Source organism: Crotalus tigris, unplaced genomic scaffold (genome assembly GCF_016545835.1).
Source record: "Crotalus tigris isolate CLP2741 ecotype Arizona unplaced genomic scaffold, ASM1654583v1 scf7180000017631.5181431, whole genome shotgun sequence".
Taxonomy (NCBI): Eukaryota; Metazoa; Chordata; class Lepidosauria; order Squamata; family Viperidae; genus Crotalus; species Crotalus tigris.
The window spans coordinates 4,373,454-4,400,526 of record NW_024096525.1 but is presented as its reverse complement, the minus strand read 5'-3'; the positions used below and the strand labels follow the sequence as shown (position 1 = coordinate 4,400,526).

Below are 27,073 nucleotides of genomic sequence, written 5' to 3'. Positions count from 1 at the left end.
AGATGGGATGTTGAAGGGTGGAGATTGCCTTTCTTTGTTCTTTTCCGCTCGCTTCTTGTAATCAAGTGATGCAGACTGAAATCAACATGCAAACAGGATGTATTATTTGCATGTTGGCTGGCTGGGGATTTCTGGGAGTTGAAATCCACATGACTTAAAGTTGCCAAGTTTAGAGACCCCTGATTTAGGTCACCAAATTCAGTTTTTTCTCAACATGGAATTTAGATAACTGATGCCATTTCTTAAAGTGTGTGTGGGTGTGTGATTAAATAGGATCCTGATTTCCATCGGGGACCATTCCCCAAACAAGGCCTTTGTTCATTAAGAAATTATCTCTGCTTTCCCTGTATGGTCCCTTCTCCATCTCTCTTCTGCTTTCTCCTTCTTTCTGTTTTCCCTCTGGGATTCTTTTTTTCTGAAGAACCTGCTCCTTGGATGGCCTTTCTTCTCTCTCTCTAGGATGAAGAGGGCACAGTTCGGACCTCATGACTGGCTTTCCCTTCCAGTACCAACTGGTCCCACCTGGTTGCTTATGGATAACCTAGAACCAGAGACTGCCTACCAGTTCAGTGTCTTGGCCCAAAATAAGCTGGGCACAAGCTCCTTCAGTGAGGTGGTCACCGTAAATACTTTAGGTGAGTCCTGGAGATGAATGCTTTCCCATCATCTTTCTTTTCTTGTGGCGCAGCAGTTAGAGTGCAGTACTGCAGGCCACTTTAGCTGACTGTGTTCAGCAGGTCAGTGGTTCAAATCTCACCGGCTCAGGGTTGACTCAGCCTTCCATCCTTCCGAGGTAGGTAAAATGAGGACCCAGATTGTTGGGGGCAATGTAAATATATATATATATACATTGCTTACTGGTGTACACCGCTTAGAGAGTGCTTGCACTTAAAGCGGTATATAAGTCTCATAAATAAATAAATAAATAAAGTTATAGGTAGGCTATGTGCAAAGCCTACTGTTTCATTTCAGAATTCTGGCCATGGTCCAGGAGTTTTCCAGAAGCTAGTATTCCAAAATTGGAGGCTGCTCTTGGTGTCCCAGACCTTGTGTTCTTTTGGAATGAAAGATTAATTTCTGGAAAACATCTGGACCACTCCTGGTAGGGCGGGACGGGTATGATTCAGAAGATGAATGCAACTTCCATTGTGGTAGGTTGTACTGATATTTCTGTTCTTCTTTCTAATGAATCAGTTTCCTTCTCCCCTATTGGCACTTTGGAATTATTCACACAAAGAGTGGGCAGAGCCTTGGTTCACAGCACGTTATAAAATAATCTAAGCAGACCAGATTTATCATTGGGGAGAGTTTGTTTTAAGCCACAGATACGGATTGGAAAGGGAGTTGTAGAACAGTGGTGATATGGGGAACAAAAACCGGGTGCGATTAATGTATGAAGGTGCTGGATTAGTTCCTGAGATGCGGCTTTAAGGCCACCTTCAGATATCACTTCTTGACTTAACTTGTTCCAAAGATCGTTATCCTAAAACAACTGGAGGAAAATATGTGCTATGTAGATTGTCTTAAGCTCCTGGAGAAAATGTGACATGAAAATATCTAATTTATTTCAGGTGGGGTCCTTGGCACTCTCTGAGCTGGGTTGTTTCCTTGCAGACGTTTCATGACCCAACTAGGTAACATCATCAGTTGATCATGATGATGTTACCTAGTTGGGTCATGAAACATCTGCAATAAAACAACCAAGCTCAGAGAACAGCAAGGACTCCACAGTTCAACCCTGCGCTAGAGATACTCTCTTCTTTTGGTACTTTATTCCACCTTGAGACTTGGCTTGCCCCTCTTCAGAATCGCATTTCTCAGGGCCGCTTATGATAAACAAACTTAAGTTAAAGAGGTCACAAAAAAGGGAGAATTGGAGAAGGCTCTCAGTGGAAGAGGAGGGGGAGAAAGAATTCCCAGGGAAGGACATTCAGAAAAGGGGCAATATTTTGGCAGCTGGATGCCAAGGCATCAGGAGCCACAGTGGGGAGCAGAATTGTGAACCGTGGTGGGTCTATTTCTTCTTGGTTTGGGACATTGGAGAGAAGGAGAATTGGAGAAGATTTCAATTTTTTTTAAATAAATCTTTTAAAGATTTAATTGCAAGATTACCACTATAATTTTATAGTGGGCCCTACCTTAAAATAGTAAAAATGTATGACTCAATATTGGCCTGATAAGCTAGTAAGAAGGACTTTTGTCCCAGAAAGGTGTTATTTCAAGAGGCAACTGGACTTCCTTTGTTTTTCCTTGAAGATGTTTCACTTCTCACCCAAGAAGCTTCTTCAGTTCATGAAGAACTGAAATTCATGAAGTTCATGAAGAACTGAAGTTCATGAACATGAAGAACTGAAGTTCATAAAGAACTGAAGAAGATTCTTGGAGGAGAAGTGAAACAACTTCAAGGAAAAATAAAGGAAGTCCAATTGCCTCTTTAAAAAGCATCTTTGGGACAACCGTGACCTGGATGACTAAGAATCTCCACAGACATTTTTGGCTCAGAAGTTGTTCAATTTTCGCAGGAAACCAAAAAGAAGGATCCATTTAAAGAATGGTAGCCAACCATGTTTACAAAAGTGTCCTCTAGAAGTAGGCATTTGTGCTATTAATGTAATCCTTTCCCATCCTTATTATTTACTTTTTTCCTCTTCTCTTTTTTAAATTTTTATTAAAAACAATATCTTCAGCATTCCCTGTCACAACTCCAGAACCTCTGGTGCTGGTTACTCCACCAAGGTGCCTAACAGCTAACCGGACGCAACAAGGTGTTCTGCTGTCATGGCTCCCTCCAGCCAATCACAGCTTTCCAATTGACCGGTACATCATGGAGTTTCGGATTGGAGAAAGATGGGAGATTTTGGATGATGCCATCTTAGGGAGCGACAGTGATTTTTTTGCCAAGGATTTGACTCAGGTGAGTGGAAACTCTGGGAAAATGGTGATTGACTTTTCTCCATCCTTTGGACACTAGTCCTATTGTCCAAGCAATGTTGTATGACTTAATGGAACAGGACAAACGTAAGCTTGATGTCATACCTGTGGTGCCATGGTTGCGCGGTGGTTAGAATGCAGCATTGCAGGCAAACTTTGCCCATAGCCTGGAGTTTGATCTTGACATTGACTCACCTTCCATCCTTCCAAGGTCAGTAAAATGAGGACCCAGATGATTGGGGTCAATATCCTGACTCTGTAAACTGCTTACAGAGGTCTGTAAAGCATTATGAAGCGGTATATAAGTCTAAGTGCTATTGCTATTACTATATCTCACATAGGTCTGTAAAGCATTATGAAGTGGTATATAAGTCTAAGTGCTATTGCTATTACTATATCTCACATTCCAAGTTGCTGGGATTAAAAGTTCCTGATATATATATATATATATATATATATATATATATATATATATATATATATAATACCAAGCTTTCGCTGGCTACTGCCTGCATCGTCAGGGTAACTTCCAGTCGATGGGTTTATTTATGGATATGGAAGCTATTTATGGAGCTGGGCGCAAAGAGCGCCATATCCATAAATAGCTTCCCCCATCAACTGGAAGTTACCCTGACGATGCTGGCAGTAGCCAGCGAAAGCTTGGTATTTTATCTCATTAAAACTTTTATAGTTTTATAAATTTCCTGGTGTTCGTGCATTTTATGCTAAAGTCAACATGAATTTACCCAGGAATCACCTTTTTGTTTTTAGTATTCTTAATAATGTATGTATGTATGTATATGTGTGTGTGTGTGTGTGTGTGTGTGTGTGTGTGTGTGTGTGTGTATGTCTTAAATAAAGTATTTTTCCTATATTTTCCATTTTGATTAGTTAAATAAAAGGTAACAGGAAAAGCAGAATAGAAAAAAGTGGAAATGAATAGAATATATACATATAATTAGCTACATCTCAGTATAATCCCAAAATTAATCCATGTTAAATGATTTTTTTTTTAAAAAAATAAGTATATTACTGGTGTTGCATAAGATTCACAGATTTGAAGTGAAAATTTAAAAGGTGAGATATAATACAACGATTAGGAAAAAGTAAAAAAGAAAAAGAAAAGAAAAACCAGAAATAAATGTTATTTGTAAGAAAAAAAAACCCAAAGCAGCCTCCTCTCATTTCTCTTTTATTGTTCCTGTTCCCTTGTTTTAAATTTTAATTAATCTTGTGGGGGCCTTGATATTAAGTCCTTTTAGTTCTACCTGGATTTGATCTGGCCTTTTGTTGAATTGATATGGGCTGCTTGAACCTTTTCCGTTACCTTTTATGATTATGGTGGGGATGGTACATCATGTATATTTAATGTTAGAAGCTGCCCTGGGACTCTTTTCAAGTCAGAAGGGCAAGGTATAAATCCCATTATAAGTAAATCAGAATGTGAATTCATAAATAATCAACTCGCATGAATGCCTGCTTGAATGGATCCATAGGGAAAAGCCTTTACTGCAACCTGTTCAGAAGTAAATCTATTAAGTTAGTAGGACTTGTTTTCATGTAGAAGCATAGAGGAGTGCAACTGGACTATAGTAAGCTTTTTGTTATGCTTGCCAGATTGTCAGATGTCCTAGTGTTGAAAAATGGGTTGTCTGGTTTTGCTACAAAATGAATAGCCTATGGATGTTGCATTTATTTGCTCCTTGAACCCGGAATTGTGGTATCCTGGGTAGTCTCCAAGCTTGGTTGTTTTCTTGCAGATGTTTCATTACCCAATCAGGTGACATCATCAGTGGTGTTATCAAAACAAGGTGCACCTGATGATGTCACCTAGTTGGGTAATGAACCGACTGCAAGAAAACAAATGAGCTCAGAGAGCACACAGGACCCCACATTTCAATCCTGAGCTACAAATACTCTGTACTGTCCATCTGGGAATTCTCCAAAGGTTTGCTTTGGGTCATACTGTTGGGGGACTTTAGGCTTTGTAGTGCCAACACATTCAAAGAGTGGCCAGTTGAATAGGAATTAGTTCTACTTAATACAGGTAGCTGAACTCAAATCTGATTATAAGAATTTTTTTTATTGGTTTCCATCAGTGTTATTAAGACTAATGACCCTGGTGTGTTTCATGTTGTAGGACACGTGGTACGAGTTCCGAATTTTGGCTGTCATGCAGGGTCTAATTAGCGAACCCAGCAATATTGCTGGAGTCTCCAGCACAGGTAAGCAATGATTTTATCTGCCTTGGCAGGCAGGTATTCTGCCCCTGAGCCTAACCCAGTTCTGAGACCATCTCAGTCAGCTCTAGGAACAGGGGGAGTCCTTTGTGATGATCCCCTAAAGATTAAAAAAAATTCTTTGGTCTAGAACAGGGGTCTTCAAATTTGGCCCTTTTGTGACTTGTGGACTTCAACTCCCAGAATTCCTCAGCCAGCGTGCCCTGTCATAAAAGGGCCAAGTTTGAAGACCCCTGCTCTAGAGCAGTGTTTCTCAACCTTGGCCACTTTAAGAGAGGTGGACTTCAACTCCCAGAATTCCCCAGTGAGCAATGTTGAAGAGTTGAAGTCTATCTCTCTTAAAGGGGCCAAGGTTAAGAAACATTGCTCTAGAGATTTTCTCTCAGCATCATCATCTTCCTAACTTGAAATATATTCCCAGATGTTGAGATGCTTGTTTATCATTAGGAAAAAAAACCTGTCACAATAAAATTTTAACGAAAATATTAACGTCCTGTTTTATGTCTGAAGAAAAGAGATAACGTTTGGAAAAGGCTCAGATAGACAAGCCCTCATTCACTGGAGTATAAAGGGCGGGGGTAGGGGGAAGGGCAGCACAATAAAATTTATAAGATTCCGTTATTATAAACCAGGGGTCTTCAAACTTGATCCTTTTATGACTTGCGGACTTCCACTCCCAGAATTCCTCAGCCAGGCACGCTGGCTGAGGAATTCTGGGTGTGGAAGTCCGCAAGTCATAAAAGGGCCAAGTTTGAAGACCCCTATTATAAACCAATCTCAATAAAAGTCGTTTTAGCCCTCCTGTAGAGTTTGATTTCCCAGACAGTCCCATCTAGAAGAGCTGTTAGGTATCCCTGTAGGCGTGTCCAAGCCTTAATTCTACTCACGTCTTCTATCTTATTTTCTACCCAGACATATTTCCGCAACCGGAGCTGACTGATGAAGGATTGGCGCGTCCCGTGTTGGCGGGCATTGTGGCTACAATTTGTTTCCTCGCTGCCGCCATTCTTTTCAGCACGTTGGCGGCCTGCTTTGTCAACAAGCAACGCAAACGGAAGCTCAAACGCAAAAAAGGTGAGGACTTTCCTGCTGGATCCTTCTGGGCGATCCTTCCCAGGTGAAGGTAGGCAGGCTTAGAAAAGGAGAGAGGCTACCTGGCAATTGTGAGGTTTGTAGTCCAGCAGAACTAGAGGACATCATCCCTTCGAGGAAGACTGTAGCCTACATTTCTCTTCACCTGGCTAGTTTTCCTACGTCCTCGTCCTTGTTAGGAAGGAACCTAGATCTGCCACTTCCGTAAAGATTTTGAGTCTAGTCTGGTGAAGTCTGGATAGGGTTCCTCCGAGAAAGATCAGTGGTTCTCCACCTGTGGGTCGGGACCCCATTTGGGGTCGAACAACCATTTCACGGGGGTCACCAAACAAGGCTGTCCGCCATTTTTTCCCCTTTTCTTTGGCCACGCCTCTGGCACCCAGTGATGTATAAGTGGTTGGGGGTCACCACAACATGGGGAACTGTATTATGGGGTCACGGCATTAGAAAGGTTGAGAACCACTGCCCTAGATGGAAGTGGTGAAAATTAAGGCTGGAATCAATCCTAATCCTCAAACTTCAGATAATTACATAAGCCTGTTTCTGGAAAAGTAATGTCATGCTACAGAAAAGGCTCATATTTGGTTAAATCATGCAAATAAATATTTAGAAAAGGAGCATTAACATCAACTGTGGTTTAACCCTTTATTATCGGCGTTAACTGTTTAAGGAAAATAGTTCCTCATTCATGGATTGGTAGTGGTCGGTTTCTCACCTTCTTCTTGTTATTGCTTTGCAGACCCACCTCTCTCTATAACCCACTGCAGGAAGAGTCTAGAGTCTCCGTAAGTATATTGCATTGGGAGCACAGATACTACAATCCATTGGATGGTTAGCCCAAAAGGGGCACTGTTTACATCAGTCTTCTCCAGTTTGATGTTCTCCTAATGCCTTGAGGTCCAAAATGCAGATCTTGCAGAATCTATAAGCCTGGGGAGTTAAAAGAAACAGGCTTTAGTTGAGCATTTCAGGGTTCCAACTGCAGCAAAAACCTTCAAGTGAAAATAGATCTTAGTTAGACCTTGTTATTGTGCTAATCATTGAAGTCCATGGTACTTTAATGAGTTTGCCTTCAAAGTCTGACATTCATGGTTAAAATTTGGAAAAACATCTCCATATCCACTTGTTTCTTGACTTTGTAATACTCTCAGAAGCATATTTTAACAGGTACATTACTGCTTGGAGAAAAAAATAACCTGTGGGTTTTGTTGCCTTCCATAACAAAGCTGAAGAAAATTGCTAGCATCGGTTCCCCTCAAAAAACTGTACGTGTGTGCATTGTTGTGTTCAAGGTATATACAAATGACTTGGGAAAGCCCACCTCAAAGTGCTGAGTCAAACTCTGAGAAAACATTATTGTCTCAGTGCTTTGAATCCTCCTAAAATAGTATTTCCCAACCTTGTCGACTTTAAGGTGGGTGGACTTCAACACCCAGAATCCCACAGCCAACAAGGCTGGCTGTGGAATTCTGGGAGCTGAAGTCCACCCATCTTAAAATTGAGAAGATTGGGGCACAGTGTCCTGAAGTCATATATTTATTTATTTATTTATTTATGAGACTTATATACCGCTTTAAGCGCAAGCACTCTCTAAGCGGTGTACACCAGTAAGCAATGTATATATATATTTACATTGCCCCCAACAATCTGGGTCCTCATTTTACCTACCCCGGAAGGATGGAAGGCTGAGTCAACCTTGAGCTGGTGAGATTTGAACCGCTGACCTGCTGAATACAGTCAGCTAAAGTGGCCTGCAGTATTGCACCCTAACTGCTGCGCCACCTTGGCTCTTCTATATATATATATATATAACCTTGATACAAATCTTTGCTTGGAGCGCCTCTCTGAATCATTTCTACAGCCCTAAGTCCTATTCTCATGTCCTAAGATTTCTTGAGATGTTTTTCAGGTGGTGCTGTAACTCCTCCAGGAGCTTTCCCCTTTTTCTTTTGTTCCTCCTTCCTAGGCTGTCTTCTGGCAAGGTGAGCCCTGAGAGCATCCGTACTCTACGGCCCCCTTCCGAGTCGTCTGACGACCAAGGTCCATCTGGCAAGCGTATGCTCAGCCCTAGCAAAGAGAAGGAACTGTCTCTTTACAAGAGGACCAAACGGGCTATCAGCAGCAAGAAGTACAGTGTTTCCAAAGCGGAAGCAGAAGCTGAGGCCACCACTCCCATTGAGCTCATCAGTCGTGGGCCAGACGGCCGCTTCGTCATGGATCCTTCAGAGATGGAACCCTCGCTCAAGTCCCGTCGGATCGAAGGCTTCCCTTTTGTTGAGGAAACAGACATGTACCCTGAGTTCCGCCAATCTGATGAAGAAAACGATGACCTTGTGATGCCTCCGTCCGTTGTGGCCCTCAAGTCCCAGTTGACACCTCTTTCTTCCAGCCAGGAGTCTTATCTGCAGCCACCAGCATATAGTCCCAGATTCCATCGGGGTCTAGAGGGAACAGGAGCCCTCCAAGCCACTGGTCAGGCCCGGCCCCCAGGCCCCCGGCCATTCCACCATGGCCTATATTACGGTTACCTCAGCAGCAGCAGCCCCGGAGAGATGGACCCTCCACCATTCTACATGCCAGAGGTGAGCCCTCTCAGCTCTGTCATGTCTTCCCCTCCCCTGCATCCAGAAGGACCTTTTGGCCACCCCACCATCCCTGAAGAGAATGGAGAAAATGCTTCCAACAGCACACTGCCCCTGACTCAGACTCCAACGGGAGGCCGGTCCCCTGAACCATGGGGCAGGGCTGAGTTCCCTTTCAGCGGCCTGGAGTCCTCGCCCATCCTCTTTCCTCACCAGCTCCATCCGTGTGAAATGTCCGAGAGCATGCAGCCCCAGGCCAGTCTTCCAAGGGGACCTCCGCCTTCCTCCCTCCAGGTTCCTGCATCCTATCCTGGCATTCTGGCTCTGGAGGCACCCAAGAGTTGGGCTGGCAAGTCACCCATCAGGAGCCAACCTTCTATGATGCCCACCACCGCCACCGCACCCAAATGGCAGGACAAACCTATGCAACCAATGGTGAGCCAAGGGCAGCTAAGACATACCAGTCAAGGCATGGGAATACCGGTGTTGCCTTACCATGGGCCGTCCGAGCCAGTCAGCCACAGCAGCACAAGCACATTTGGCCTAGACACAAGGTGGTACGACCCACAACCGAGACCTCGGCCAAGCCCTCGGCAAGCCAGGAGGGTGGAACCTAGTTTACATCAGGTGGTATTGCAACCATCAAGGCTATCACCCCTGACTCAAAGCCCCCTCAGTTCCCGCACCAGCTCACCAGAGCTGACGGCCCGTGCCAGACCACGACCCGGCCTCATCCAGCAGGCAGAAATATCAGAGATCACCTTGCAGCCCCCAGCAGCAGTCAGCTTCTCACGCAAGTCAACGCCCTCCACCGGTTCTCCCGCTCAGAGCAGTCGTGGAGGGAGCCCCAGCTTCCGACCAACGATGGCCTTCACCTCTTTGGCCACCAGCTTTCCCCCCTCTCATTGCCCCTCCATGCCCATGGAATCCATGGATGTCTTTGGACCGATCTCCTCGCCAAGGAGGACTGGGGAGGAAACCCATAGGCCAGAGCTGACACCAACAACCAGTTCAGGGTAAGGGTGTGCACGCGCAAGTGGAATTTGCTTGCCTTCCTTTTTTACCTAGCCCTTCTTTCCCTCCCACCTCACCTGCTCCCACCCCTTCCCTAAAAGTCCTTCCCCAAACACCATCAATGGAGTCCTTAGAGTTGATCTAGACACCCTGCAGCATCTTTTTTTTTTTGGCAATGACTAGTTCCCAAAGTCCACTTTGCACTGTTGGGGCAATACCGGTGCCTGTCATTGCTCAGCTCATCAGGTTAGATTGGTGGAATGCTGCACCTTTGAGTTAGTTGTGGTTTTGCATTGTTTGTTACCAGAAACTCCCACTTCTTTCCACCCTCCATCGTTTCATTGGGAATCTCATTCAAAGCTTGCTTCTGGCTTGGGGACTGACGCCTCAGATGAACGAAGTTAATAACATTTAAGATTCAGGAGTCTTTGGAGAGAGAACGGTTGGGGTTTTGTGGGGACCGGGGTGAATGAACTCTGGAAATTACTGACATTTTCTTTTCCTCATTCCTGGTTGTTGACTTTCCTGGAACATTAAAACCTAGCTTTTGCCTTCTTCACATCCTTTCCCCCTCCCGATAGGACTGATCGTCTTCCACGATTCCAACTAGGTTTACCCAAGCCACATTGCTTTCCTCATCTCCAAAAGGGGTGCTGCAAACTTTGACCCAGCTTTTGTCCAAGCAGGCACCCAGGGCTTTAGCCCCTGAACAAACTGCCAGGAGAAGGGGAACCCTAAACCCCTACGCCAACTTAGAACCCCAACCCAACCCAACCCAACCCAACCCAAACACAGTGAAGTCAACATTCTTGGATTCTGACCACGAAAGGAGACTGGAATTGGTCTTCTCTCCAGCAGCTGGTTTCTCAGGTACCAGCGTTGCACCAGGCAAAGTGTTCTTTCTTTCTGTCTCTTCTTTCTCTCCTCTGCTCCTCTTTCTGATGGCAGTGCTTCCCATGTTGGTTGTCTTTGCTGATGCAGCTTTTTGTTTGGATTCTTGATGTAGTGGAGTTGTATCCCCCCTGCGTTCCCCTTTTGATCCCGGGGACTTCTGGAAACGAGTGGGGGGCATTGTGCCATCTGGATGGGGAGGGGGCAGGAGAAAGAGAAGTAAAGGATGGGAGGTGTGGTCTGCTTGTGATGGGAACAAGCATGGATTTGCCACTGCTCAGTTGGCAGGAGCAGAAGCTGCAATGTGATGAGCGCAGCAGGGGTGGCTGACTTTCATTCTCCTTGCAACGCTTCCTGTTTGTCCATTTCATTTATACGATCCGGTGCCTGGAAGCTCCCAATTCATTAATGAACGCAATCAGCACAATTATGGGATGTTGCTTTCAGGACTATAGGAGAAGAGAGACGTACGCACACAAAAAGGACAGGGCAGCCTCTTGGCTTTTGAAAGCAACCAGAGAAAAAGCAGTGAACGCCACCTCTCTGATTGGGAATGATGGACCTCATGGACCTTCTCATGGATCCATGGTCACACCAAAGCCCTTTACCAGGAAAATGTCACTTTCTGATGCTGTCTAGCTCCAGATTGATGAATTCTAAGATTCTCAGCAAAGCCATCTTAGCTGAAGAGCTTCTGGAGGCTGAAGTCCACCCATCAGCACCCCAGGTGGGGAAGGCTTCTCTAGTGCAAGGATGGGGAATACAGGGCCTTCTGCATCAGAGGTCTTCAAACTTGGCCCTTTTATGATTTGTGGACTTCAACTCCCAGAATTGTTGAAATTGAAGTCCACAAATCATAAAAGGGCCAAGTTTGAAGACCCCTAATCTAGATCTTGCTGATTTTTGGCCTCCTATTAGCCCCAGTCTCAGTGATCAGGAACAATGGGAAATATTGTCCAATTATATCTGGAGGACATAGCGTTTCCTTGGCTCTTGTCTATGCCATGAACGTTATATTTGCTTTCAGGTCCCTTTAGTGATGATGGCTTCCCCCAGAGAATCATGGGAATTATAGTTAGATTTTTGGAAGCCCTGAACTAGACAGGGACTCCACTCTGGTGGCTTCACAAATAAAACTATATGGGCTTTCCTTAGAGGGTGGAGGGCAATTTACCATCTGCAGTGATGGCCTCAGATCCTCTTTAATGATGTCAGCCATTTTTCTCCTGATGGAACTACAATTCCCCGGATCCTTTGGGAAGAAGGCCTGAAGAACCTGGCAGTGAGTGAGCCAGTCCATAGCATTGAGAAGTCCTTCGCTCTAGATCCCCTGTTGCATTGATGATGAAGCGCTCTACACTTTTAGCTCTCCTTTCTTTCCCCCCTTACTTTCTCCAGCAATGTTTGTTTGTTTGTTTGTTTGTTTGTCTCTTGGTTTCTTTCCTCCCTCGCTTTTCCTTTGATTTTTCCCCTCCCCTTTTGACTTGCTGATGTCTTGTGGAGTTTGGCTCCCTGCGGATGTTGATAACTGCTTTGTTTTTGATTAATCTCAGCTATCTGGGCAGTGTTGTCGAGACAAGCCACTCCTCAGCTCAATAGGTAAGGGTGATCAATGTCTGGAAGGATGGTGCTGGGGTTTGGGGATTCGGTTGGGGTGAGGGGTCCGGGAGGGGACGTGAGAGGGGCTTCTCCCCAATAACATTTATTTGGTTTTTACTTATTGTTTTTAAACCCTTTTCTTTTCCTTTAAAGGGGAATAAGGAATTGCAAAAACTAGGACAAACTATTGCACACAGAAACCTTTGTGGCTTTGGGGTTTTTCTTCTGCTACAGGATGTCCCTCCTCCCCCCTCCTTCTCCCCTCCCTCCCCCCCTTTGGTTCAAGCCAATTAGTAGAGCAGGGATGACCACTTATGAACTTTACTTTGGGATTAAATAGAAACTTGAGTCTACGAGGACTACACAGGGATTATTAAAGTCAATGCTTCTTGCTTCGGCTTTCAAAGAGATGAAGCAGGGCCCTACTTCAGTCAGAACTGAAGACGCTTCTTGGATGAGAAGCAAAATATTTTCAAGGAAAAAAAAAAAACCCCAAGAAAGTCCTGTTGTCTGTTTTGGAAAAGCATCTTTGAGACAACCCTATTTTTTTTTTTTTTCCTGTTTAGACGTCCCAAATGGCCACTGAAAGCCATTCAATCATGAAGCACTAAAAACTTAGTGGGCCTTGGACAGTGGTGGGATTCAAATATGTGACCAACCGGTTCTCTGTGTGGATGCTGCTTCTGGAAGTCCATTCTGGGCCTGGGCAATAAAAAAAGTAGCTAACGGTTCTGCTGAAGTGGTGCGAACCAGATGAATCCCACCACTGGTCTTGGATGAAATCCTAAACCATCAGCCTTTCATGGTAGAACACAGAATAACAGAGATGGAAGGGACTTGGAGGTCTTCTAGTCCAACCCCCTGCCTATGGCAGGAGATCCTATACCAGGGGTAGGCAACCTTGGCTCTTTTATGACTGGTGGACTTCAACTCCCAACTTCCTCTGGGAGTTGAAGTCCACCAATCATAAAAGAGCCAAGGTTGCCTACCCCTGTCCTATACCATTCTAAACAGATGGCTGTCCAGTCTCTTCTTGAAAACTTCCAGTGATGGAGGTTATTGATCAAGAGTCCTGATCCCCCAGTTCTTCTGCCCAAGACTGAAATATTGCAAGCAGTAATGCCCTGAGTATTTTACAACATTGATCAGTGCTTCTAAACAAGAGACTAAAGTGGTTTGTGTTTCTTTCTTTATCCATTATGGTTTGTTTTAAGAGGTCCCATTAAAGCACAGAGCCACCTCCTCAGGCTAAATTGTTCTTTTATGAGTGGGCTCTGGAAAGTTGCCAGGGGCTGAAGGCATTGTGAATGGTTTATAACCAGGCTAGTAAAATAATCTTTTTAGTCTTCTTTTCCTTAGCCCTTGTTTTATGCTGCCATAAAAGAGGAAGCAAGAGACAGTTTACACAATGTATGTCAAAGCTTCAGTTCCTGTGCCAGAGAGATACGCAAACAAATCCATTTTTCCCCCATATGGGATTTAAAGCAATTTGGCCAGGCTTTTGAAAGATTGCCTGGCAGATTTCTGGATATCTCTTTTTAGGATTTTTTTTTTAAAGCCTTTTTCTAGAAAGAAGGGTACTGAATAGGTTCTGCCTATTCCCAATAAGCCAGCTGTGCTTACGACTTTAATTCAGCTTTCTTTAGCTTTACAGATCTGTGTAAAGGCAAGGATTGCTCGCCAAGTTACTTTTTTATCCGGCCTGTGAACGGTCACTAAACGAGGATTATCTATATTCCAATTTTGTATGAACAGGGCACCAAGATGCTGGAATTACTACTTGCCTGCCTCTCAGTCTAACAGGGAACTCAGCTGAAACTGCCCAGGCACTTTCAAAAACCAAAACTGCAGCATCCCTAAGGCCAAAAAAGTTGTCATTTCTTCCAGGTTTCCGTTGCACTTCTCAGAAAGCAGAATTTTTTGGGGGGGAGGTGTCAGTTCCATGGGTTTTTTTTCTTTTTTCTTCTTTTGCAAATTTCCACAAAATCCCCCCCTTTGCTGCCAGCATGCACTAAACCAATGCTGGGTTTCTCTGCTGCCCCCCAGATCAAAACCCCAAAGCCATAAAGGAAGTTGTTGGATATCCCTGGATCTCACCCTCTGCTCTTTCTTCCTGCGTATTTGTCTCTGAACTGGGATGGCCCCTCAGCTCCTAGCCTTAGAGCAGTGGGGCTGGCAAGACCTTGTATGTGCCCTGAACCCTTGTCACTCCGGTGTATTTCTTTGGAGTATGAGGTTCCCTGTCTGTCTGTCTCTTTTTTTGGGAAGGAAACCAGTTTTCCCCTTTAAAGGCTTTCTCTGTTGTCAGGACCCTGCATGCCATTCACAGTTGCTCTGGCTTGAAGAAATTGCGAGTTCTCTCGTCTGAGTGCTTCGTTAATTCTTTTCCTTTTTTTTTTCCTTTTGGATTTGTGATTCCTCTTCCTTTATTACGTTTTGCCCTCGTTCTGTTTCTCCTTCCTCTCTCTCTCTTTTTTTTCTCACGCCACAGTGAGCCCTCCTCCTCTCCTTCTTCTCTTCCATCTCTCCTTCATTTCTCTCTTCTGCCAGCATGGTGAAAAAAAAAAACCATCATGTAGGCCAGTAGTGCTGATCCCGCAAAGCTGGGGAAGGGGTGCTCTGCTCTTCCCTCAGCTTGTCCTTCTCTCATTGCTGGTGCTGGTTGTGGTGGAGCTGGCACGGCAGTAGCAAAACGCTTTGTGGTGTGTGTGTGTATGTGTGTGTCCGGGGTGGGGCAGGCCCCCTTGCTGTTTCCTTTAGCAACTCTCATTAGTCCAGCTTGCCCATTGCTATGCAACCGTCCTTCTCCTAGTGTAGCTGCTTTCTGACGATTGAAGTGGCTGGCAGACCTTTTTAAGGGACGGTGGTGGTGGTGGTGGTGGTCTCTGCGCATTTTCCAAGCTGTTCACCGATTTGAGGTGGTCACATTGGAAAAGTCGTCCTTTCCGAAGTTAAATTCCACGCTGGTTTCCTTCTGCAACTGGAACTCTCTTCGGAGGTCAAGGAGTATGCAACTTCTCACCATTCCTTCCAATTTCTTCTGACTTGAAAAAAAAAATACATGGCTGGTTCCTACAAATAAATAAAATGGCTGGTTCCTGCAACAGATTTAACATAATAATGGAGGGGTTTTTTTTTTCCTTTTTGGGGGGCGTTGGGACAAAAACTGCACCGTACGTAGACTAACGGACTAGTGGGATTTTTGAACAAGGCAGCATCTCAGAAGAACTAACCACGCTTAGTCTTGAGTGGGAATGCTGTTACTAGATCTGGTTCAGTGCTTGGGTTTCTACAGTAGTCATCTCTTTTGCAAATGAGTAGGATCTTTTATTTCAGCATGGTTCAAGACCCCTGTGCCCAGTGGTGGGATTCAAATATGTGAACAACCGGTTCTCTGTGTGGATGCCACATCCAGAAGTCCATTCTGGGCCTGGGCAACAAAAATTAGCTACCGGTTCTGCCGAAGTGGTGCGAACTGGCTGAATCCCACCACTGCCTGTGCCAGAAGGAAGAGTCACAGAAATGGGGTGAGGGGTACATAGCAGAAAATAGCTTTAACAGAATAAGAGAGTTGAAAGGGACTTTAAAGGTCCTAGCCCAAATCCCTGCACAAGCAGCAGACCCTGTACCAGGGGTAGGCAACCTTGGCTCTTTTATGACTCATGGACTTCAACTCCCAGAATTCCTGAGCCACCCATGCTGGCTCAGGAATTCTGGGAGTTGAAGTCCATGAGTCATAAAAGAGCCAAGGTTGCTACCCCTGCCCTATACCATTCTTCCAGATGTTTCCAAATATAATTTCTAAAAGTCCAGCCAGTTTAGCTAAAGGTGACAGGCCAGGAATGTAATTCCAACTCTGGATAATTCTGGATTGCATATTTTAATTCTCAGGTGATGAATAAAAGCCAGATCCATCAAAGAGTTACTCGGGAAGAATTGGTCATTCTTTAAGATGTTACAATACGTGGTGTAGTTCCTGCAATTTTTTTTTTTTTTTTTTGGCAACCACAGTGCTATCATCCACTAAGAAATCAACGCTAATGATGGCATGCCACCAAGGTGCTTTTCCAAAAGGCAATTGGACTTTCTTGGCTTTTTCCTTGAAAATGTTTTGCTTCTCATCCAAGAAGCTTCTTCAGTTCAAGCTTCCTGGGTAAGAAGCGAAACACTTTCAAGAAAAAACACCGAGAAAGTCCAGTTGCCTTTTGGAAAAAGCACTTTTGGGATAACCATGACCTGGATGATTGATAAGGTGACCAACCGTCCTCCTTTAGGGAGGACAGTCCTCCTTTTGTAAGTTCTGTCCTCCCTCAAAAAGTGTCCTCCTACATGTCTTCCTTTTCGATATTTGAAGACTAATCTGCAGGGCTTTTTTTTCCCCTCATAGAACGCTCAGAACGGCGTTCAGGCACCTTTTTTTTGATTTTTTTTTTTCAACTTTTGCATGAGCTGTGCTACTTCTGCTATTGGCTTTCGAAAGCCAGTAGGAATTGCTGCTGAGTGCACCAAAACACCCGGCTGGCAAATTTTGCACATGCAAGTTGTCTGTATTACTGTTGCAATGAATAACATGTTTCTTTTATTTACAATATTTTTTCTTCAATTTATTTGTGTCCTCCTTTTCATTGTAAAAAAGTTGGTCACCTTATGATTGAGAATCTCTATAAATAATGACGTTAGGATGTAGACATGTCAGCTGGTGAGTGGGTAACATTTCTCTGCTCATATGACACTAGGCAAATTAGTCAGGTACAATTTTATAAAAAACAGGAACCTTAAATTCTATAAACAGAGTTTCTGTGTTTAGCTTCCTGTTTAAACTCAACCGCTAGGAATCCTCAGAAATTACTGACACTTCCAGGCTTCCCTTGTGATTTTTCAATAGTATTTGATAGAAGATGGTGGAATTAGAAATTCCGTTCTACAGAGTTTGTTTTTGGCTTGAAACTCAACATTAAGAAAACCAAAATCATGGCATCCGGCCCTCTCAATTCCTGGCAAATGGGGAAGAAATGGAGGTAGTGACAGATTTTATTTTTCTGGACTCCAAGATCACCTCAGATGGGGACTGCAGCCAAGAAATTAAAAGACGCTTGCTCCTGGGGAGGAAAGCTATGGCACATCTAGACAGCATACTAAATAGCAGAGACATCACCCTGCCAACAAAAGTGCATATAGTCCAGACCATGGTTTTCCCAGTTGCAATGTATGGCTGTGAAAGTTGGACCATAAGAAAGGCTGAGCGCCAAAGAATGGAGGCCTTTGAACTATGGTGCTGGAGAAGACTCCTGCGAGTCCCTTGGACTGCAAGGCGTTCAAACCGGTCAGTCCTAGAAGAGATCAACCCCGACTGCTCTTTAGAAGGCCAGATCCTGAAGTTGAAACTCAAATACTTTGGCCACCTAATGAGAAGGAAGGACTCACTGGAGAAGGGCCTAATGCTGGGAAAGATTGAGGGCAATAGAAGAAGGGGACGACAGAGAATGAGATGGCTGGATGGAGTCACTGAAGCAGTAGGTGTGAACTTAAATGGACTCCAGAAGATGGTAGAGGACAGGAAGACCTGGAGGAACGTTGTCCATGGGGTCGTGATGAGTCGGGCACGACTTCGCAATTAACAACAACAACAATGCAGCTTCCCTTTTTCCCCCTCTTCCTCTCTTAACAAACTTGTTTAATTTCAGTGGATAGTTTGTACATGGTAGGGATTTTTGAGAGTGTTTAAACATTGTGATTCCTTTGTTTCCTCTCAGGAAGACTTGAGGCTCAAAGACAGAACCAGTGAGGTTAGAACATACAAAGACCTTTGTGTAATTGAAGTGTTGTGATTCTAACAAAGGGGAAGACAAATATTTGTGATGTAAATGCAAACGTGTTTTATGATGGGCCTAGTTTCCTTTGTCATCCCTTATTATCGGGAGAAACAATATTTTTTTTTTCCAGAGGTGTCACTCAGCATAATAAAAGGGTTCTAAACAGGAACTTGGTGGGAACCGTGCAGGAAATAAGGAAAGATTTTTAAGATTAAATCTGCAGTAGCAGAGAAAGAGAAGCAATATCAAAGAAATTCACAATGTAGTCACCGGAAACCCACAACTATTGCAAAGGGAAAAGAATGACAAACAATAATCTATTGTTTACATTGGCTATACATTTCCAATGATGTTTTTATTTGTGTTGGTTTTACTGTTTTGATATGATGCAACACTGTCCTTTTATATTTTCATTGCTCAGGAAATTTTCTTGGAGATATATATGTTTTTGATATGTATTTCAGAAAGCAAGTACAAACAAAATTTATAGTCGCTATTACACAATAGCCAACCAATTGTGAATTGGGTAAGAAAATCTTGCCCTTTGTTAAGTATGATTTATCAGTTTGGAAGTCGTCCTCCTGAAAAAATAATTTACTTATCTGCAGGATATGCAGTTTCTTTCTTCTTTTTTTTTTCCAGAGAAGCAACAGTGCAAATTGAAATGATTAAAAAACCTTCACATTCCCTGGTCCAAGGCATAGACTAATCAATTAACTATTAATGAAGGGAGGGTTGCTTTAAAACTAAATCTTTTTTCCCCTCCAAATAGGATTTTACTCATGTGTTTTATGTGCTGTGTGTACGCATAATACGGGGGTTCATTCATTGCATATGAGGTCCACTCACAGAGATCTGTTAAATGGAAGGTTCACTGTCTTTATTCTGAGATGTTTTTTATATAGTTAACAGAATATAGTTAACAGAATAACAGAGTTGAAAGGAACTTTGGAGGTCATCTAGTCCAATCCCTGCTCAGGCAGGAAACCCTATACCATTTCAAACAAATGGTTGTCCAATCTCTTCTTAAAAACCTCCAGTGTTGGAGCATTCACAACTAGTCAGGTCGTTCCATTGGTTAATTGATCTCTGTTTAGGAAATTTCTTCTTAGTTCTGGGTTGCTTCTCTCCTTGATTAGTTTCCATCTGTTGCTTCTTGTCCTGCCTTCAGGTGCTTTGGAGAATAGCTTGACTGCCTCTTCTTTGGGGCAACACTTCAGAGATTGGAAGACTGCTATCATGTCACCCCAGTTCTTCTCTTCATTAAACTAGACATACCCAATTCCTGCAAGCATTCTTTGTATGTTTTAGCCTCCAGTCCCCTAATCATCTTTGTTGCTCTTCTCTTCATTCTTTCTAGAGTCTCAAGGTCTTTTTTATATCGTGTTGACCAAATTCTGTCCCATGATTTTATTTTGTTTGGGAACTATAGAGCAATAGACTGAATTTATTGCAAAACTCAGTATTTGAATTTTCACTGGAAGATAGATTTTAAGTCTGTGATTCCTTTTGATCAGACATGGTGTCCTGTGCAAAAGAGATATCTGATAGGCACAGTTAATTCCCTTTATTTTGAGTACTCATTCAAATCTGAAAAGAGTAGCACCTTTCTGAAGCCTTCTTAGGAACTGTTTTTAATTTGTGGTTGACTTTTATTATCTGATGTTAAGAAAGGGCAGCTAATACATGAGCTTTCAGTTCCTTTTATCATCTACTGGGCAAAGGCAGTTTTCTTGATTATTTGATTGATTGTTTCACAGCCAACAGGAAGACATTTTTTAATTTTTCAGGCATCTTTGTAGAATCAGGAGAGCTACAAAATTGAATTAAGTCTCTTTTCTGCTCTCATCTCCCTCTTGATAGCTGGTTATCTTATGTCATCTCTGAGAAAATGTCAGTTACTAATCTCTCTCTTTGTTGATCTTGATGTAGAATTACATTTAATTAGCTCAGATTTTTTTTTTCAACCTAAATGCAGAATTTTACTTGTCTCCCATCCTATTCATTTCAGTCTGTTGCTCAAGCCTATCTGGATCTTTTTGAATCTTCTGGTTTTCATGCAGAATAGCTTTGTCTCATTTGCAAACTTCTTAAGAATTTCCTAACTTCTTAAAAACTTCTAACTTCCTCATTCATTCTAGCCATTGATAAAAATATTGGACAGCAAAGGGGCCAAGGACAGATTCCTCTGGCATTTCATTTGATATTTTATTGTAAGCCGGGGTGTCCAATCTTGGCAAATTTAAGACCTATGGACTTCAACTCCCAGAATTCCCCAGCTAGGTATTCTGGGGAAATTAAAGTCCACAAGCCTTAAAGCTGCCAAGGTTGCACATCTCTGCTGTAAGCTGATCTGTAGCCACAACTGAGCAGTTTTTGAGGGTAGCCATTCAGCCAACTGTGAGTCCATCTAATAGTAGTATCACTTAGCATATATTTTATCATTTTTTTTAAAAAAAATCATGAGGCATTCTGTTGAGGCCCAGTTATGTTGAGTCAATGGCATTCCCCTAATCTACTAAATTACTAAATTAGTCGTAGGAGGAAAGAAACTTAGTTGAGACAATTAGAAGATTTGTTTGGACAATTAATGAACAAGTGTTCTGTTAATTGCAGCATGCCTACTCAAGCTCAGTACAGTGGTACCTTAGCATGCAACTTCTTTGAAACTCATTGAATTTGGTATTCAATGCATTTTGACTTAAAGTTTGTTTGGTACTCAACGCACAAGCTAGAATTTGCCAGTGTTGGCTGCCTTGTGATTCACTAGATTATTCCTTGTGGGGAAAATTTGTTTGATACTCATCGTTTTTGATACTCATCATACCTCCCGGAATCAATTAAAGTTGAGTTCTGAGGTACCACTGTACTTACTGCTTATAATCTGATCAAGGACCTTGCCCAAAATAGACATTAAGATAACAGGTCTACAATTTCCTACCTTCTCATTCTTCCCTTTTTGAAGATGGAAAATCATATGTTCTCCTCTGATGTTTTTGGACATCAACCATCCACCAGGAAATCTCAGAGATTTAAAATTTAAAAATCCATTGCCTGAAAATGTGGCTATACCACATCCACACTTTTATACATAAGATCTATCCTCTTTTCATAAACCAGTGCGAGGATGTTAGGGAAGATGTATTGGATAATTTTTTTCTTTGACTAACTGGGATACTATTGTAATTGGAAGAACATTTATTTCATCTTTGTGATGGAATATGCTGAGGAGGAGGACCCCTAAGAGGAGGAAAAGGGTGTATTTCAGAGGAGTAAGAGATAACTAGCTCAAATATTAGTATGAGAAAAAGAGGGTGAAGAGACAGCCACTCTGTAATCATTCCCATAGTATATGTAGATAGTAGTAGAGTCCTCAGTTCAGCAAGATTTTTGTATATAGATGTGAAACAATAAAGAACTCAGCTTGGAAGAATTACCACAAACCGCAATTGTTAGAGTGATTCTTGGTTTCGGACCAATCTTTTCCATTTTTTTTTTCAACTCATCAAATCCTGGCCTAAAGGGCTGGGTAAATAGCAGCCACACTGTGGCAGAAGAACATGGGCCTACACCCTGAGTGTAAATAATAGATTGTATATAGGTGTGTTGAGAAACCAAAAAACCATAAATCTTGTTTGTAATGCAGAAGATAGCTAGTTGAGTTCTACAGTTGCAGATGGACTGGGCTAGTGCTGCAGTTTCTAGATAACACGTGTTGTAGCTATATTGATCCAGTAGTGTTGCCTATGGCAGACCCATCAGCTGCACCTTAAGTTGTGGTTGCCCATAAAGAGACTGAAGTGTGAAAATGCAGTTGTTTGTATGCATACTTTATTGCATAAACTATCCTTGTCTGTAGGATCTGCTCTTTGCAATCTAATCTCTGAAGGCAACTTGTAAGAGCTTTCTTTGAACTGTGTACTGTGATGTATGTAATGAGCATGGCTAATCATTGCAAATGCATAAAGGACACGAATATATATTGGCAACCTTAAGGGTCTCCTCTCAACAGAACCTCCTCTTCTCCCCTCTTTTAAAGGATGTGTTATTGTGAATGCATCTGTTCTTGGTAGACGTCTAAAAATCTCTTCCAACACTCGCATGGACTTTTCCGAAAGATGTTCACTCTTGCAACTAGTAAAAACAAAAAGTGCCTTGAACCATCCTAGAAACTGCCACTTTAACCCTTCTTCCTTTTCTTCTTCTTCCTCTGTTTAACACTGCAGATGGTTCAGGCCCAGACCCTCAGCCTTAATTGGGCTTTGTTTCCTTCCTTTTGTTTTAACCACAGTTCAGCCACTTTCATGAGGCTGACTCTTTTCCCACGAACAATAGGCCTAGTGTCCTTTCTATAGCCTTTGCCTGGTTTGATCCAAGTAGTTCTGATCACGAGAACAGGAAAATGAAGTTTTCCAGCTAAAGGAAGGGCTGCGTTGGATGGGGTTATCTTGGAACGCAGGGATGGGGGTGGGGAGGAAAAATAAAAAAAAATACCCAAGGAGGTAAGATGCTACGTTCACCTCCGGCAGAGAAGCTGATAGGGTGGATTTGGCATCCACCCTGCTTTGATTGTCACCATCTTTTCCTTCCCCGTGGCAGACCAGGTGGAGGTTGACCTGCCCTCTTTGCCAGCAGAGAGACCCTCCCTCGAGAGAGAATAGGGCAGGGGGCCACTGATGGCGCTTTCTGCTTTGTCTTTCTAGAAGACGTCCATCACCAACCCGGAACGCGGCCGCACCTGAGAGGCTCGAAGCTCTGAAATACCAACGGATTAAGAAGCCAAAAAAGTCGAAATCCAAAAAACAAAGCAGTGAGTGCGAGGAACACCAGATTCGCTCCCCTGCCTCTCCCGCTGCCCCTCCCCCACCTGGCACAATGCTCATTGAAGTCAATGACTTGTAATGGGAATTGCTTCTCTCTCTCTCTCTCTCTATGGGCCTGAACGTAGCTACGTGGTTTTGGGGGCAACCCATAATAGAGATTGTTGGGTGACCCTCTAAGCTTGGTCCTTCAGAACTGAAACATCTCCTTGAGTTTTGCCTCATTCCTTTGGCTACCCTTCTGCATCCCGGGTGCCTTGTAGATGTGTAGACTTCAGATCCCAGATTTCTTAGCAATGGCCATCTTGGCTGTAGTATTTGATGAGGTGTTCCATCTGTCCAGTGATGGTTGGCTGGAGAAAACTGCCTTAGACCAAAACTAGCTTCTAGTTCTCCTAACCTCAGTCCCTACAGCCAGTATTTCCCGGGGGAGGGAGGGTCTCATGCAAACTTCTCATAGTCCATCCTCCCTTTGACCCCTGCTCCTCAATAACTTTTCCTGGTTCCTCCTCTTTTAAATTATTATTTGTTTTGTTACTTGATGATGTCTTTTAAGGCTTATCCATCTTGCTGCAATCGTTAGAGCTGGGTTTTTTTCCCCACCACCATGTTGGTATGAGTGAAAATCATCTTCATCTTCACCAAGACCATCTCCGTGCCTTCCTTGCTGACATTCCTACAGCTCAAGCTTCTCATACCTGCAGCTTGGTGATATCTTAGGTTGTGTGTGTGTGTGTGTGTGTGTGTGTGTGTTGATTTACAGTGAGGCCAGCCTGCTTTTTGTTGGCTTAAAGAGAGAACAGCAAAGAGTTAATGTCCTCTCGTAAGACCGGTACCAGAGATTAACCAACTCCTTCTTCCTCTTTGCTTTCTCCTGCAGATGGTTCTGCCTCCCAGGTTCAACCTCATCCTAACTCTCAGGTATTGTGGCCTGACGAAGCTGTCTGTCTACGTAAGAAGAAGAGACACTCTCGCCAGGATCCCTTTGCCCGCCTCTCCGCTCTGAAGGATGATCTCTGTCACCGTCAGGTTCCTGAAGACCAGACAGCTATTCTGAACAACGTAGATCATGATGATTCCAGTGGGCACGCAACCTTACTTTAGAGTAGCACCAGCCAGGGAAGAGGGAAATAAGGAGGAGAAAAGATTAGATTTCAAATGCGGGGAACGAGGAGAAATTGAAGCACAGGTTGGTGTGTCTTAGACTTTCAGGATCCAAGCTCTGATCGGTGACACGGGAGTGATGAGCACATGATACCTGTGACTCTGGTGTGATCTGTGAAAAGACAAAATCCAGGGTGAAGTCCTTGACCATAGTGAGGAGCGAGTTACATCTCCCACATAGTCTTCTACTATAATGTAATCCACAGGGAGAGGAGATATCTTAGAATAAACCGGTGGGAATGGCGAAAAGCAAATATCTCAATTTAACCCTCCTCATCCTTTTTTTCAAGCTTTCTCTGCACCTTTTGCAGAGATGGGCAATTAAGAACCGGGCAAGAACTGTAGCTTCTGCTTGTATACTTTTTGGAAGGGGAATACGATTGATTTAATTGTACAAACCTGGTTCTCCCAATATTATTTATTCATATATATGAGATATTTCTGTATTCGTATATATGAAAAAGAAACCATAGAAGCAAGAGACGGTGTGTGCATTTACTGTATGTAGTGTTTATTTAGAATTCACTAGAGGAAGGAAACATGGTATTAGTTGACAGAGTCGGTTGGCATATTATTGGATGCAGCAAAACTAACGAGATTTTGAGCTGAGGTTTATGACCGTTAGGACCTGTTACTAGTGTGTTATTAGAAATTATTCAAACACACCAAGAGAGGAAAAAAAAATAATCTTTTGCTTGTTTCAACTGTCATACCTCTTCGATGTCTGAATATTCTGGGTGAAAATACAACGTATAGTTGACTTCTGTTGGATGAAGACCTAGGATTAGAGTCTGCATTGTCCTTTGCACAGTTCAATCGTCTATGGAAACTGTCTTAATTTACACTGGAGAAAAACAAAATCTGTAGGACTTTTTATCAGACTAGTTAAGAAAATGGCAATTTGTTTGTTTGTTGGTTGGTTGGTTTAAATGGCCAGGGAAATTTACAGCCCAAATTGTACTTTCTGGCAAATTTTAGGTTTAGATGGGCTTCTCTTAAGATGCTAATTTTGCTATGCTTATATCTATACTGCAGTACACCTTTTTTTTTTTTTAAAGGCTAGTCTTTTCACTATAAAGCTTCATTGCGTTAGCTTCTCTGAAATAAGGGGTTTTAAAAACTCATTTGCCTATGTTTAAGCAAGGATTTATCCCATTTCAGTCTTGTTTTTTTCCCCTGACCACATAATAAAATACATGCAGTGTGTTCATCTGCAAGAACAACAGAATGAGGTGGCTGAGCCCAAGTTAGCAGAGAGGACTTATAAGATTAGAGGACAATATTTGGAAATCTTTCTGGACAAAGTACATTGTCTGCACAGAATGAGCTCAGTGCAGAGGAAAGTTAGAACGACTTTAAAAAAACTAAGGATTTCTGCTTTAAATAAAGAATTGAAAGGATTCCCATTTGCAGTCTAAAGAAATACAATTCATTCTGTAGCCTTCAGATGCTACCAGATGACTTGCCTTGAGTATAGACTTGGACAAAATGAAAAAAAAAAAAGTAGCAGAAACACAGCAGAAAAGAGAGTTTAGAAAATAATCTAATCTTCCATGGCTGAATACAGAAATTATTTCAAGTAGCAGCTAGTGAAACCAAATTCTCTCTGTCTTTCTATGCCTCTTTCTTCTGATTCTGATTTTGTGTCTCTCCTTCCTCATCTTGGTCTTAATGCTGGCCCTTATGCTTCCCATTATTAATGTTATTCTAGAAGTAAATATTTAGAGTACTATGGTGAAAAATTGAATTTGGCAAACAGGCTGTTTCTCTATATATCAATGCCAAACTAGCTTAGTTGGGTTTATCAGATAGCATTGTTCAGAGAATCAGGTGATGGATGGTGAGGAGGATTAGGGATATCACTGTCAATTTCTTTGAAGACTGTCAGCAGCAACATAATGAACCCCAGAAATAAGTGAACTCCCTGTATCGCTTTTTAACCATGATAAACCCAGCGCAAGGGGCAAGGAGACTGTGCTTGGTTTTACAGATTACATATTTTGCTTGGACCCATCGAACAAGATGACTCTATAAATAGAATATAAGAGTGCATAGGTTCTTTCTATAGTTTTGAACATACCTAACCTAGCTTTTTAGTTAAATTTATTTTGAAGTGCTCCTTGTATGTAATATTTAGATTTGCTTATTGGGCAGCTTGGAGTAAATAATGGAGATGTTTCCTTCAAGAAGAGGTCTCACGTTTTAGCCTAGGCATGTCCCTCTAGTTTTTTTGACAGCAATACAGAAAGGATTTTGTGTTGCTTTCTAGGATTTTTAATTCCCACTCTAGCCCACTACCTTGGGATGTCCTAATATCAATTAGGTCTGATCCTGCTTAGCTTTTCAAGATCATTGATGTTTGATTAAAGAGGACTAAACAGTCTGCAGAACTCTGGAAACAAGGCCTGAAGAGTCATTTCTGAATGCAGATTTTAATTACAAACGTTGTTTATAGATGGTAGCCTCTAGTTCAGTGGTTCTCACCCTGTGGATCGGGACCCCATTTGGGGTCGAACGACCATTTCACGGGGGTCGCCAAACAACGCAGTCCGCCATTTTCTTTTCCCCTTTTCCTTAGCTGTGCTACTCCCTTTTATTCTATTGGCTTTTGAAAGCCAATAGAATAGACTCTTTTGAATAGAGTCTAATTCTATTGGCTTTCAAAAGCCAATAGGAATTGTCCAGGCTGTCTCTGCCCTGCTGAGCCCGCCAAAAGTTCCATTCTGCAAACGGTGCTGCACCAGTTGAGTAGTCCTCGACTTACGACCGGTTGAGTAGGCTTCGACTTACGACCGGTTGGGGGTCGCAGCATTAAAAAGGTTGAGAACCACTGCTCTAATACGATCTTCTGCAGAAGAAGGCTTCTTTTAGAGAAGAGCCCTACCATCGGTCAATTGCAATAGTTCCAACTGCCCCAAAGGGCTACA

General features: G+C 42.8%; 1 protein-coding gene across 4 annotated transcripts in view; it reads left to right on the top strand.

Moving 5' to 3' along the window:
* The window catches only part of IGSF9B (immunoglobulin superfamily member 9B), a 76,780-nt gene extending 51,950 nt beyond the window's left edge, over positions 1 to 24,830 (top strand). For 2 of the 4 annotated variants that reach the window (XM_039334548.1, XM_039334547.1), the window contains exons 13-20: positions 460 to 635; positions 2,688 to 2,914; positions 5,072 to 5,156; positions 6,084 to 6,245; positions 7,003 to 7,048; positions 8,230 to 9,861; positions 22,866 to 22,972; positions 23,863 to 24,830. In XM_039334548.1, coding sequence (XP_039190482.1) covers positions 460 to 635; positions 2,688 to 2,914; positions 5,072 to 5,156; positions 6,084 to 6,245; positions 7,003 to 7,048; positions 8,230 to 9,861; positions 22,866 to 22,972; positions 23,863 to 24,086 — 2,659 coding nt within the window. In that variant the 3' untranslated portion in view covers positions 24,087 to 24,830. Of the gene's footprint in view, positions 1 to 459; positions 636 to 2,687; positions 2,915 to 5,071; positions 5,157 to 6,083; positions 6,246 to 7,002; positions 7,049 to 8,229; positions 9,862 to 12,303; positions 12,350 to 22,865; positions 22,973 to 23,862 lie in introns of those variants that run through there. The other 2 variants (XM_039334549.1, XM_039334550.1) reach the window with 2 other exon arrangements.
* Positions 24,831 to 27,073: the final 2,243 nt, after the last annotated feature.